Source organism: Anneissia japonica, unplaced genomic scaffold, assembly GCF_011630105.1.
Source record: "Anneissia japonica isolate Jap-2015-1 unplaced genomic scaffold, ASM1163010v1 scaffold2707_len876726_cov182, whole genome shotgun sequence".
Lineage (NCBI taxonomy): Eukaryota > Metazoa > Echinodermata > Crinoidea > Comatulida > Comatulidae > Anneissia > Anneissia japonica.
The window spans coordinates 589,746-605,493 of record NW_022723260.1 but is presented as its reverse complement, the minus strand read 5'-3'; the positions used below and the strand labels follow the sequence as shown (position 1 = coordinate 605,493).

The 15,748-nt window shown below is 35.0% G+C and overlaps 1 protein-coding gene across 6 annotated transcripts in view; it reads right to left on the bottom strand.

The window, feature by feature from the left end:
- LOC117112177 (ras-associated and pleckstrin homology domains-containing protein 1-like) overlaps window positions 1-11,642 on the bottom strand; it is a 41,247-nt gene extending 29,605 nt beyond the window's left edge. For 5 of the 6 annotated variants that reach the window (XM_033255254.1, XM_033255255.1, XM_033255248.1 and 2 more), the window contains exon 1: window positions 11,487-11,642. In XM_033255254.1, coding sequence (XP_033111145.1) covers window positions 11,487-11,488 — 2 coding nt within the window. In that variant the 5' untranslated portion in view covers window positions 11,489-11,642. Of the gene's footprint in view, window positions 1-6,466; window positions 6,704-11,486 lie in introns of those variants that run through there. The other variant, XM_033255249.1, reaches the window with a different exon arrangement.
- Between the last annotated feature and the right edge of the window lie 4,106 nt (window positions 11,643-15,748).

The following is a 15,748-nucleotide window of genomic DNA, read 5'->3' as shown; positions in this document are numbered from 1 at the left end:
TACCCGGCAGAACGAAAGAAGGAAACTCCGCTTTTCAGTTGTCTTAGGCGATAGTTTTTTGACAAACAATGACCTTTCAGAGGTCAAATTGCTGTCAAGAATATGAATTGGCTGCTTCGCAGCAACAATATGGACAATTAAAATGATTATCTCCTTACTTTGGCTTAAGCAATAAATTTTGATAATTAATTAAAATATAAAATGAGAACATCTCTCTGGTTATACAGTATGAGCAGGAAGTGTGTATACTTTTCTGATCAAAAATCAATTACTGTAGGGGCCTTAAACCATTTGATTTACTGTATTCGGTGTAAACACCAAGGATAGCCCACGAAAGTCTAGAAGGCTTATTTCCAGTAGGGTCCTTCTGGTGGTGATTAGGCAGTGCACCGGGAGACAATCCCCTACTCTTTACCGAAGAGTGTACTGCCTTCTTTAATGTCCACATGGGCCATAAATGCACATGGGACCAATAGCTTAAACGTGTCATCCGAAAGACGGTGCGCTATTGTAACTTGTATTTCAGCCCTCCAGCTGAAACACAAGGAGAGGCGGTGATGGGAATTGAACTGGGGACCTAGAGATCTCCACGGTTCAGTACACACATAGTGGCTACCAGACTAGCGAACTGAACTAAGCTGCTCTCTTATATCCTTGCACATTTACTAGACTATATAAAAATAAACATTTGGGTATTCATGGTCAGTATAGTCCATCCCACCATTTAGACAATTTGAATCTCGTTTTCACAACATCCTGTGGTATAATGGACCAGGAAGAGGCCAGGAGGAAACATGTTGGAGGCTAAATTTGTGGATTCTTCTTCTGAACATTGTGTAATTATAGTATAATTAACATCAGCAATAATTAAAACTTTTAAAGAGAAGAAGAAAAGTGTAGACTAAAACCCTTTTCTGTCTTGTCAACAATTAATGAGTTGGTCTGGTAATAGATGCTTATTAATTAAATTAAAGACAATGTGATCAAACAAATTTGGGTTTTGAAATCAGACAAATTACTACTTCATCAGACTAAATCTGATAAGACTATGTCTGTTGATTTGAATCTGACAAAGATTAGATAGGCCTACAGTATGTAGTGTACACTCGGTCAAGTGCTAGGTGAGTCACTGGACCACTGACCCCGGTCTTTAAGCAATATTTAAATAGTGTAAACATAGGAAACAGGAAATCCCAGTACAAATATAAACAAGAGCCTAATTACACTGTTTACCAATACCTACTGGTGATGATTATTAAATAAAATATTTGGTAGACTGCAAAGGCATTTCAGACATAGGTATGTCAATTTGCAGTAATAATACTGTTACATCTTATACCGACAAAAACCACAACCAAATATTGCGGTAATAATTGCCGTAATATAACGCCTTTCTGTATGAGTGGATCGTGCACGCTGAGCCATTGGTTAATCATTTTTCAGTACAAACACTCATCTGATACTTTTTACTTTTTAATAGCTTGTTTTTAGCAAACCTATTTTATTGAAGATCATCAGAAGTGGGTGGTTAAAGAATATAAATCTAATTTTAATTTCTTACAGTAATTAGCAAAATGATTTGGCCGAAAGCATTTAATTGTAGTGATGAATGTAAACTGTGTAATAATGACATTGATGAATGCTTTAATAATTTAGGACGAAATATACATCTTATTTTTGGAGATTTCAGGGGAGTGAGGGGCATAATGAAAAAAAAATTTAAAATTATTTTTCCCTGACATTTCATTTTTCGAAGCGGAAGCTGCACTAACTGGCAAACTTTTTTGACGGTCAAAGGATTCACTAAGACACACATCAGAATAGGAATATTGTGGTAATATTGCTACTGTAGGTCTAAGATGGAATGCTGCATAACCCAAATAATATTATTATAGCCCTTTTCATATAGAGGCATTAAGTTTGGGGTACCGTAGCTCTGTCTGAAAGTAGTAATAATCTACAAACCCACAACTTCATTGGACCACAAACTGAAAAACAATGTTTCTTTTTAACAAATTTTGTACAAAATGCTCCAAAATTTTTCTTTTTTTTTCTTTCAACAATTTGCAATCTTGGCCCCAACACTAACATACACCCAATATCATGTCATTACAGTACGTTAGGCGAAACTTTTTTTATTTCTTGTTTCGCGTAATCATTTGGAGATTTCAAGGCCGCGGAGGGTGTAATAAAAAAATTTTTTTAAACTTTTTTTGTGGCAGCGGGTGCATTAATTGGCCAAAAATAAAATTTTTATTTTTATTCGAAATCGCCAATATTTCCATTTGGTGGGTTCGCTAAACAAGATATAAAGAAAGTCTCGCCATATTTTGATATTATGCCAGAACAAATTAAACATGCATGTGAGCACGTGCTGAATACTACAGTACTAGTACTAGGAGCCCCAAGAGAGATAATTACCTAATAATTATGTGATGACTCATCTCAGCCAATCACTCCGCTCTAACAACATGATTCATCAGCCACTGGCTATAACTGATAAATTCATTTTTTCCTCTGTAGGTACTTGATTAATGAATTACATCCCTATGGAAGTCTGTGCGTCCGTTTTTGTGCAATGCAAAGAAGTAGGACAGAAAATAGAATAAAACCTCCTGTAGGTGATTTTTCTCTTTAGGCTACCTCCAGTGTCCTATATATTAAAGTCCATGCTTATAATACTAACCATTTCGAAGATGATGATGATGATGATAATAATAGTGATGATAATGATAATAATAGTGATGATGATGATGTTATCCATGATGATGACAATGATAATAACAGTGATTATGATGATGATATCCATGATGATGATGATGATGGTATTTGTCATGATAATGACAATTTTAATGATGATGTGATCAACGCAATCATCAGGAAATTGATTATAATTATGAAACAACAATAATGATGACACACATATTTATGCTTAAAATAATATTATTAACCATTTCAAAATAAAATATGACCATCTTTAGAAAAGCTATTTCCTCCTCACCACAAATGAATTTCATACGTTTTGACTTAAGAAATTTCCTTACTACCATTTGTTCCTCAAATACCATATATTTGTTCCTTCTTTATTTATTTCCTTATTTCTAAGTTTATCAGACTTCAGTGTAATGATAAAACCTAACATTTAAATGATAAAAATATACAGTTGGCAACCTTTTTGCCTTGACCTAAATCTACTTTTATAATCAGTAAAATGAGGCTTCTGTTCAGAGCAAACAATGAAAATCAATTGAAAGCCTTGATCCAAATCCAGTGTTCGATCACCATGAACCACTTGGTTCACTGACTGAAGGTGTGCTCACTACAATAGCAAAACTATTTGACTAATAAAGCTCAATGAAATACCAGCCTTTAAAATTATATTAATTTTATTGATATCACTGCATAAGAAATACAGATACAACAGCACTTTAGGCTGATCATTTTGATAAAGAAAACACATTATCAATTCCTAATGTAGTTTTATATATAAGGTGAAAATTAAATACAATTATGGCCTTCAGGTTTTTGAAATCAAGAAAATATGCTGGTAAAGTCTTACGTCTTTCGTCTTTCATAAGCAAGAACGGTTAAATGTCCTTGGTAAATCTGATCCACACACATGTAGAGGAATGCTATTCCAGTAAAATGCACAATTCTATGATAGCATTAAATTTGTTTAATTATATTTTTTAAGGAATATACACTACATTTGAGCCGCGTCAAATCCATCAACAGACAAAATTATGACGCCACAACCATCATGCTTTTTGGGAATGAAACAAACAATGGTAGTAGAAAAACACCTTAATATACTGTCAAAATATCATACAATTTTAAGCCAAAAAACATCTACAGTACTGTATTAATATAGAAAATATCTGTGAATACACTGTACTTACTGTCAAAATATCATACAAGTTTTAGTAATGTACTAAAAAACATCTATAAATATGGAAAATATCTGTGAATATTGCATTATGATGATTAAAGTTACATCAAAACACCATATCATTTATTAATATTACATTTGCTCTCTAAGTATGTAATGCAATTGAGGGGTCACACACAGGTAAAAATAGTTTGTTAAAAAATATATGATAATTTTCCGTTGTTTGTAAGCATGCATAATTATTTGCAAATTGGGAGAGCTTATGAAATTCTAACTGCTAACTAGCGTGTACGCTTTTATATCTAAATGAGGTCAAATACTGCATTAGAACCAATCACAGTGAAGGAGAGCTCATTAAAGAAATAGATTAATTATTTAAATCTAAAGCAATAAAAATTAAGGACATTAATAATATCATGAAACATCAGCATACTGGTGCGGTTGTGATGGCCTCTTTTTGCACATCCAAACAGCAATCCATCACAACAAGGGGTCGCGTAACTTTGTCGAAGTGCACCAGCTTAAACCAACTTTGTGCCTGCTTGGGCTTGAGGAGGCAAGCCTGTAACCTTTTTTAAGGGAGCAATAGACACATAGTAGGCACTAATTAACGGCCCCGAAAACAAGAAGCTTCGATAGGCTTAGCAAGCCAGAAGTGGATAACCATTGCTTGTAAAACTCATGAACTAGCCTCGAGAGACGGAAGGACCAAACGAAGACGACCAAGGAAACGACGGAAACCATCAGTAAACTTCAGTGTTTTAGTATCTCTGTCACTTCCCTCATGTGGATACTTCTAAACTAATTTCCTTCCATCGATTCACTATAGGATCAATACGGTATAAAAATATTTAAACAACCCCGAATAGTTAAAAGGAAATCGAGAAGGCCAAAAGAATTGCAGATTTGTAAAGGTCTCCTGGTAATTGTTGTATAACCATCTCCATATGCTTACAGGATGATGTTAATACCAGTTATGACTATTTAACAAGCAGTAACATTTTTTTTTACAAGGGAGGTTTAATATAAAGTTATTACTAATAATAAAGCAAAAAACTGCTGGTACGACCTTTGAATGGGCCAAACTTTAATGAACTATGTTCAGTACAATGTAAGGTATCCATACATTATTTGAAACATGTCAATATTTTATACGAGTGACTAAAGTTTAGAAAATTTCTTTTTAACTTTTTTTTTAATTCAGTTATTTTTTTAAATTTTTGTTTCCCTTTTCTTTTGATAAATTTTTGTATTTCCTTTACTCTTTATTAAAAACCTGTTCAGTAGGAATTCTACTGTTATCCCACCAGGCTCAGAACCAATAAATCAATTGTATAATTTTTACTACTTGTTTTTTAACAATGTAATGACAGTTCTTTTATTATTCGACCTTTTGTAGCAATTTGTTGTAATTCAGTTTTTAACAGCAAAGCAATTTGACAGTAAATTAAAATATGAATGAATTCTGTATGTTGCAATGCACTGCCATATTTGCAATAAAAAATGTGATGTTGGCAAACTCCCAATTCTGCAAAGACCTTTGTGTGACTGAACATACTATACTCGTTCATACTGAAATATCTTAATTCCTCGCCTAGAGTACGGTATCTAAAATAAGATAATACAATACCATTTTTGGGATGAATACAAATCTAATGGCCTAGGGATAAAGCACAGAGCAGACACATTGCTTTTGGATTTAAAAAGAAAACATGGAATAAGAGCCTCGTTCCCATCAACATCAATCTAGCACGCTCTTTCAACGTGATATTCAATTATTATGTTCTGCCAACTGTTTGCATCGAATATCGCATCATGATTTTTAATAATAATGAGATCTGTTGTTCAAGTAGCAGTAGGAGTTTTATACAGTAGTAATTCAAGGGTCAAAACGTCAGCCTTGTCAAGATAGATAACCTCTGCAATCATAATGCTCGCCATAAAGTTAAATGAAATGTTTGCACGTTGTTGTTGCAAGAAAATCTTAAGAATGCATAATTTCAACCATGGGCTCTGTGCCTAACTACTGTTAACCTTCTATCTTGAGTGTTCAATGGATGATTACTCGAGAAAGGATTTAACTTTTTCTGGGGTTTACACCTCTTCTGTCCCCCTTAGACGTGATGCTGGCATATGTCATAGAGCTCATAATGACCTACTGCAAAATGCCACAGAGCTGAAGTGAAGATACAACACTGTATGGCACAAAGTTCTCACCAGTACACATTATAGGTGTGGTTCTTCTGAAAGTCGAGATAGAATTAATAGACAACCATTTTTTATGGGCCCTATAACTGCCAAAGGAAACAGTTCTTTGAAAGAGCCAATCCTAGAAACCAATTCTCTTTACCAGTAGATAAACACTATTGATACCAGACCTCTCAGTATGATCACTATAATGCCATAGATCCCTTATGGGTACCATATGGCTAAACATACCTATTATCCGCATAAAATATCGATAGTTAAATCTAAAAATAATCTGATTACCAGTATCAGAATGATGATGCAATATCATAAAAACATGCACACCTTTCTAAAATTAACTGATTAGATAATTAAATTAACATTACTTACATCTTTCTGCTTATCGGTAACTAAAATTATGTCTCACTAGAACAAGTCTATTTTGCTACACAACTTTAATCAGATATAACATGAGGTATGTCGAGACAACATAATGAGATACTGATGACACTGGCAAGGGTTAATAACAATCTGTAAAATATGCTAGAAATGACATGTAGAGAAAAATGCCAGGAAACTACTACATACTGTATAAATGAAGAGACAATTTGGGAATCTCATTTTAGATGTCAACCAACGGAAACTGATGATGAAAAGGATACTTATTCAAAAACAAATTTCTTCATCACTTCCTGTGACCTCTTTACCGAGGTTTTTTGGATTGGGGATTTAACAATGACAAGAACTTTATAAAATGAAAATGATCTGTACAGTACTAGCACAATGCTAAAATCATCACATATTTGTTCACATGATTAGTTTGTTATTCAATGGTGCTGTGGTTAGATGGTATAGATGCCCACCTTCAAATCCCAAGGACATTTGGTTCGATCTAAACCAAGATGTCTAGGGTATTAAGAAACTTGGTTATACACGGACCATTCCCATAGTACTGTACATGTAGGGATGGGGGGGGGGGGGCATGGTAGTGAACATACAGATGGTAACCATTTGGCATCCTATATTGCCATATCAAAGAGTCCCAAATGACCATTATCCACTTGCCAAGGCTCATAGAGACTTGACCAGTACAGGTATGTTCAAGGGTTAAAAAAAAATATATAAATTTTTGGAAGGTACAGCATGACAATATTATAAATACTGTATTTTGATATTAACATATAATTAATTATAATTAATTAATTGTCATTATCACAATGAGGTGATACTACTGTAAACTTGTTGCCTGATGTAGGTGTTAACATTAAATATTTAACTAAACTGTAATTAATAGAATGAGTCACTTTGAGAAAAAACTGTCTCCCATCATTCCCCATCTCGGTACATTTGAGTCAAGGTTTCAGGGTTGGTATTTCAGACTCATGATAAATAATTAGAAAAATTAAATAAGTAACGTGTTGGTATTCTATGAGAAATGATGATACACCAAGTTTTGAGTGAGTCATCCATATTAAGTCCTTACTAGAATGTCAAGTGTAGAGAAAAAATATTCAGAACAGGACCTTAGTAACAGTATCCAAAGGGCGGAGCTTAAAGGTAAGGTCCACTGTCTAGTTGTCATTAATATTTTACAAGAATTTGATTTGTTTTATTAATATTACACTTCGTGAAACAAGAAAATAATAGTTGGGTAGTGTATCTTCAAAGGTTGTAGGAAGGCAATCAAAGATATTTTTCGGTTTTGAGGTTATAAGATAAAAGCACTTTATTGACTAATGTGTTCATTCTTTTAAACTGGAACACCTTTCACTTTTTTATTTCAAAGAGGAAACAAGAATTAGTAATTTTATTTAAGTCAAAAAACCAAGGGAAGACATTGGTTTTAAAAAGGATATTTAACACATCTGCGAGAAGTGATGCATAATATTTAGCGTTGTGCAAGTACATTCTGTTAATAGAGATTATGCATAGTATCGGATGATGATGATGAAAGTCTTTTATGTTCATATAACACCTGAATGTGTTGAGCTAAAAGCTAAAAAAAAAATGAAATTTTTTTTTGGCTATTTGAATTTGTTTACTTTGATTTTAAATAGAAACACACCAATAGAAAGAAAAATCTCCACATGTTATTATATAAAATTACCAATTCACAACTTATGTACGGTAATGTAAAACCTACTGATCACAGTTACAAACCAAACATTGTACCAATAGTACTACAATACTCTTATACTTTGTTTGGAATAACAATTACTGTATATGACATACTGTACTCGCGCAAATTTTTGAGGGGCGCTTATTCAAACGGGGTGCTTATGAAAACACAGTGGAAATTGAGGGGGCGCTTATGGAAATAGATGAAAGTCAAGGGGTTCTTATGAGAACTTAAATTCTAAGAGGCACTTTTTGAATAAAAAAAACGATATATAAGGACATCGGGAAACCGAAAAGTACAATGGTGGTGCGGCGGAAAAGGCAATCGTCCAGAGAGAGTGGCTCGTCGTGACAAGAATGCTGGGTTTTCTGTAATTAGTCTGTAATTTCAACCTGCACCTCAGAAGTTCATAGGTTTTGAGACTTCTCATTTCTACAGTATGTGTCTTATGTCAATGCCTTATATATTTCAGGAGATATAAATTCCATTTGTTTATACATGTTCACCAGTAATAGTAAACATGAGAGTCTAACCTGTCTATCTAACATCCTAGATTATTCAATTCAATCTTTATTGTTAAACACTGTAACATACTGTATACAGTTTGAAATTCAGGTTGTTTGTTCACAGATTTAAAAATATACTTTGACACAATCACCTACTAAAATACAGAACACATACAGTACATCACATCATAAAATGTTAAAATATAAAAGCTAAAAAGAGATCTCGAAATTCCAAGCAAAAAGGCATAAAAAAGCAGTTTGCATAAAATGAAATTAAAATGTATGGAGTTTGGCCCAAGAAGATGTGTATAAGAGACAGGACACATTGCTTTTGGATTTAAAAAGAAAACATGGGATAAGAGCCTTGTTCCCATCAACATCAATCTAGCACGCTCTTTCAACGTGATATTCAATTATTATGTTCTGCCAACTGTTCGCATCGAAAATCGCATCATGATTTTTAATAATAATGAGATCTGTTGTTCAAGTAGCAGTAGGAGTTTTATACAGTAGTAATTCAAGGGTCAAAACGTCAGCCTTGTCAAGATAGATAACCTCTGCAATCATAATGCTCGCCATAAAGTTAAATGAAATGTTTGCACGTTGTTGTTGCAAGAAAATCTTAAGAATGCATAATTTCAACCATGGGCTCTGTGCCTAACTACTGTTAACCTTCTATCTTGAGTGTTCAATGGATGATTACTCGAGAAAGGATTTAACTTTTTCTGGGGTTTACACCTCTTCTGTTACACATCTTCTTTGTTATTTTTTAGGCACATAGGCCAAATCAAAACGTGACCATAAATACAGGTACAGTATGTCTAGACTTTCACAAGAATGTTATTTCAACAAATAAAAAATGTATTCCGTTAAGGGGATAAAACAATGTTTTTAGAAAAGGAAAGGACTTGCGATTGTTAACCCTGAACCCTAGCATTTGGCCTAGGCTAAAAAAACAATCCAACCAATCAACACCACTTTCAAATTAGGCCGAAGAGTATAAATAGAACAAGAGAGCGTACTCCTGCTTTTAAATACATCACTCTCCTAGTGTTTGTTTAAAAAATATTCACATATATTATACAGGGGTTCAGTTACCATATTTATTCAAATAAACGCCCCTAGCTGATGTTCCGGGCCACTTATTGTTGAGAAGGGTTTTTGAGGGGCGCTTTTTCGAGCTGGGGAAATATTTACTTTTGGCATAGGCCTACGCAAATAAACTTGTGGAGCTACATAATTACTGTCAAAATGCGTTACTTGTTCGATCATAAGACTTATTGATCCCAACCAGGTTAGAAAAAATGTAAATACTGGTATGGTGTAGAACATTAATAGAATGTGTTGAGAATGACACTTCCATGAGATTTATTTACAGCCATTTGGGGGGGGGGGCAAGGAAAAACATACACTGGGCATTTATTCAAGCAATTGAAGGCATCTATTCCAAATGAGGGGGTGCTTATTCAAGGGGGTGTTTAATTTCTACTGCAGCTTTTGTGGAGATTTACATAAAGCACAGAATACCGAAACATTCCAGGATTTCAATTTCTCCAATGTATTTCTGAAAAATGTAAAGTGCCTCCTTGAGTATGCATAGAATGTATCCGGTAGGATGTTTACACATGTCAACAGTATTGCCAGTTGTGGTTGTTCACTACACATGAAACAATACAAGCAACACAATTAAAACCCACGTTTCAGATTTTCAAGGTACAGACATTATACTTCGTCTAATTATAATCTAATTACACTCTGTGCTGAAGCCGGGATTTTCAAACAGTGCGGAACAATATCAGGATGGACCCACTTTACGCGTAAATTCAAATTGTGGACTCATTTTCTTAAAAGTTTATGTAAAAATATGAAAAATCTGAACCCATTTTCCTAACAGTTGACCCATTTTACGCAATTGAAAAAATCTGGACAATTTTGTGCATAAAAAACAGCATAATTAAGATCCATTTAAAAAATGTGGACCCATTCTTGAATGACCCAATAGAAAAATTGTGTGGGACTGTCCCAACTGTCCTAATAGCTGGCTATGGCATTGATTACACTATTACTTCTTAATCTGCGATCATTCTAAAGGCCAACTCTGACTGCGTCGGCCGACGCAGCCCGACGCGATATGTTGTCGCGTCGGGTCTGTGGGAGTTGAACGCAGAAGCGATGGTGTGCGTCGGGGGCAGTCGCGTAGTAGAATATTAAACGTTTTTAATATTTCTCACGACGGCTTAAGACTGTCCCCGACGATAAATCGGGTCGGACTGCGTCGGCCGACGCTGTCTGAGTTGGCCTTAAGCAGAGAGGCATACCAACAACATTTATTACTTTATTTAAGATTTTTATTTATGTTATTATCGTTATACTGCTGCAGGTATGCATTAACTACAAAGCAAACCCAGACATAATAGGCCGATTATAATATTATTATATAGGCTAGGACAATAATCATACAACAAATTACTAAATATTGGCTTAAACAATTTCCTATTTCAATCATAAGCTAAATGTTTCTAGTTTCATTTCCATTGTTGGAGTCGAATCTTGCCCTGGTTTTTAGTGTCTAGTTGACATCTTCCTGATTCAACCATCTTCCGCGTCTAGCCAGGGAGTATGCATGATTTGTTTTGATCGTGAAGCACCTTTTCTTCCTGTTCAGTCGTTCATAAAGACAAAAAATCCCTCCTTGCTGGCTTGAGATGTGATGATGATAGAGAAAGAAGTGTGAAACAAAGACATTTTTATATCAGATTTGAGCCAAAAAAGAAAGCTTACTTACATTTTTAATGAATATACAGTTGATAAATGCTTTACAATGGTATCATCGGCACTGAAAAATGAATTCAAGTTATCTCATACTTTCATATCGTTTGAAAACGACAGGAATCCCCACCCACATTACTTACAATGGTAACCGCTTGCGCTTCCGGTATCGTACGTGCTGTACGTCATTTCCTGCCTCTTCTCGCCTCTCAAGATTCAAGAATACTACCACCACTAGTACGTTAGCACTCTTATTAACTAATATGCCATGTGCCTCTTGTGCCAACTTATTACATATATTGCATTATCTTACTCTAAAACAAATCATTACACAATTGAAATTGTTGATAGTGTGGCAATTTGAACTTTATATTTTATAATGTGTATTCCTCGCAAATATGGTACCTCGCATTAGAATATTTAATTTACTGTATTTACTTGGTGTGATTTTGAGTGCATGCTGTGTGAGGTATGAAAAGCGGGGTGAGTAATTTGGTGTTAATGTGACTAATAATAGTAATGCTATTTTCTAAATTTAGTGAAAAGGCTCATACATATTTTAAATTATATTCCTTAAAACACTAGCCCCTGGCTCTATATAAAATGAATATACTTTTATGATTTTGGTCGGAGTAATGTCGAGAATGCAGCAAGGGCTAAACCTGCCCGGCCCCTAGTCTAGCCTACTACTACTAGGCCTACTACTACTACACACTAGGCTAGTAGTAGTAGTAGTATAGGTTAGCTCAGCATCTTCTCTGTGTGTAGTATTATATAAGGTTACCACCGAATTCGAGTAAACTCGGCCCTATGTCAACCCGGTCCCATGTCAACTTGGCCCAAAAAAAATCAACTACTTGTCAACTTGGCCCCAGAATGTCAACTCTGCCCCATATTCTTCTCATTCAAATGGTACACGCGTGAAAATCGGGATTCCCAAAAGCGAATAAGCGAATAGAAATTCATATTTATAATTTGGTTACTATATAAGGCAGGCACAAACTGCACTGATTGTATGAATCTAACTCTGCTCCCTGGCGATAGACGACGTGGCACCGTCTGCTGATGTTGTGGTGTTGCGTTCTTCATAAAATTGCAGAGCAGAGATGCTTAAAAGGGGGGACTGATCAAGATAAGACCAACCTAGGGGGTCCGAGGGCATGCTCCCGCAAAATTTTTTGTTTTTTAGATGCCCAAAAATAACCTCTGAGGTGTTTTGGACGATCAATTATTTCTTTTTTTTTGACCGATGACCGTCAGGCACAGTGAGGGCCCGACTTAACCCTAAAAAAACACTCTAAAAAAGCGCAAAAAAATTCCCATAACTAAATTTTACCGATGATTACACTGATGACACTTTTTTTAAATTTATATAATAGCCTAAATAGAGTTGTATTGCAAAAACAAGTGAGCAGAAGAGGTTTCACCATTATTCAAGAATTCATTAATAAATTTACAGAAATATGCAGTGGTCAAGGCAAGCTGTACTACAACTGTACCGGCAACTTATGCGGCAGAGCAGTAGTCTTCAGTACACTGACCAGGAGTTCTATAGACGCTATATTAGGAATGAGTTCAAAAAGAACATGATGTTGAGATCTGAGGAAGAGAAGCTTCAGCAGCTACAGGTGCTACTGATGGTTTGTCACAACATATTGTGACTCATTTCATGAATAGTATACAGGAAAAATGTATATATACAGTGCACATAGGCGTAGGCAAATTAGTTCCACCAAGTGATTTAAAATACTAAACATGACCCATTCATTGGAATAGGGATTTAATTCAGCAGTCTCAATTTGTGCACCCCCAGTCCCAGGCCATTATGCACCCTCCACCCCAGACCACAACCAGCCTATGCCCCAGGTGACCCTCTAATTCTGAGACCCCTTTGTAGATGGCCAGGAATGGCCCTCTCAGACTTGTATTTAAATATAATTTTAGGAGGATGGGACTCCCCCCACCCCTCCACTTGAATCTGCCAATGAATACTGAATACAAGTAATAGCAGAAGTTTTAAAGGAATTTAGGGTTTTGGCTGACAGTTATTAATGTCAGCACATACAATTTACTGGGAATTGCTTCCGATAATAGACATGCACAGTTGAAACAACTAGATGGCTTATTAACTGTTTTTCATTACAGAAAGGAAGACACTACCTGAAGAAGGCTCATGGCATTCTTGTGTAAAGTACCGTATGGCAATTCATAAAGTTTGCTGATGGTGAGATATTTCTACCAAAAATGCTTTTATTGCAATAATAATATGTATAAAGGATTAAAAGATTATCATTAGGGGAAAAATTATTTGGATAGGAATGGATCTCAATCCACTTCTCATAATTCACTCATTCCATTTAATACATGCTTAATACAGAAGGATCAGTCATCATCAATGGCGTATCTAGAAGTCTTGAAATGGGGGTGCTGATGGGGGGGCGCGAAGTTGAAGTGTGGGGGGGTCAGCTCGATGATCAGTTGAGGGGCACTAATTCGCAAAATAAAGTGATTTTAGGTGATTTTTAACTACTTGACCATTTTTTTTTTTAGGGGGGGGCGCGAGTAATTTTTGCAGAGGGTTCGCTCTACTTAGTTACCAGTATGTGCGTGGCGCCATATTTGCTACTAGCTAGCTACTCAGGCTAGGCTAGGCCATTGGATGTCCCCCACTGAAAAGTTGTGAGACCAGGTGTATAGGCTACTCAATAATCAATTGTTTATTCACTAGGGCAACCTTAAATCTACCATGTGCGTACGAGGGAATCGCTCACGATGTTTCACCCAGTTAAAAACTTGCTGTTTAAAGATCATTTTTGTCCAATTGCCTTACCTTTACGATTTATCATGACTTTACAAAAAGGTCTCTGCAGTGGACATGAGTAAATAGAGAGTGTTTGTCAAGCAATTATATTTCTGGCCAGTATAAATCAATGATGTAATTTCCATAAATATAATAAATCTTTAAAATCTGATAAGAATTATATATAGAATATATTTATGCTTGTTAGTTATATGATGCTCTTGTGCATTTTTTATCAATTGTAAAAGACCTTTCAAATGTAAAATCTTTGTGTAAAAGGAAATGCCTTATCACCTACAGTTATTCAATTAAAATTGGTCACATTTTATTTGTTACCTTGGCAATTAATTATGCTCAGGCTCAAAACAAAAGAGGGAAAAGAATGCACATCATTCGCTGAACAGAAATATTAAAATCTGTCAAATATTCTCTGCATTGCTTATAGTTTGTTGGTGCATTACTAATGTGTCCAAGCTGGCTTGCTGTTCTTTCGTCTGAAACAACTCATGTGTTATATTACTGAATAAGCAGACGCATTCATCTATCAAACGTTCCACTCTGAGTGATGGATAGTAATAGTTATAATTCTTATATTATTAGCTATTGTGTTTTAATCCTACAATTCAGGCAGTCCTCCATGCCCATGTTATTATTTGCAATAGCATACTAGAGTTCACACAATGAATCAGACAGCAAATTTTTAAAAAATAGAGAATTCAGGATGTTTGCATTCAGAAGGATGAAAATATATAAATTTATATACAGTATATACATTATTATGTTAGCAGAAATATTTCCAAAACTTACAAAAATCAATGATTAAATATCACAAAATCTATATATTTTGTGAAACCAAAGAGTAAGTTTACGTAGCTAAAACTGAAAGTATATTTAACAGTAGTTTTGTGTTTCAGGAAATTGTATTGGAGGACACGATGTCACCATAGGAAGAATAACCATCAAAAACCTATGGCTGTATTGTTTGTGTAGCAATGCTGAAATAATTGTGATGGCAGTCCGTTCCAGGTTCCAATGCATACAAACGCTTTATCGCAATCATGTGTCGTTGCTTTACAGTTATTACTCATGCTGTTTTTATGAGGTCCCAAATGATCAACTTTGAGGCTCAACATCAAAAGGTCCCAAGTTATCAACATCGCTGGATGAATCAGCCTCGTTAAATTTTTTTTTTTGAATAAAATGAGCTAGCTGTGTGCAAGTAACTGTCAGTTTGGTGCATATATAGTATTCATACATTGTGCTAATGTCTTGTTGATGTGATATCTTCAGGTTATTTTTTAATGTACATTTTAGTTTTTACTAATTTTAATTACAACTTGGTGTTATTTTCAATTTAATTCTGCTTAGATGTTGCATAATATATGTGATACATAATTAATGCATTGTTAGCACAGCCACAGAACCTGGTACAGCGTTAAGTGTGTCAAGGTGTATTTTTCCAATGACGACGTTTTATG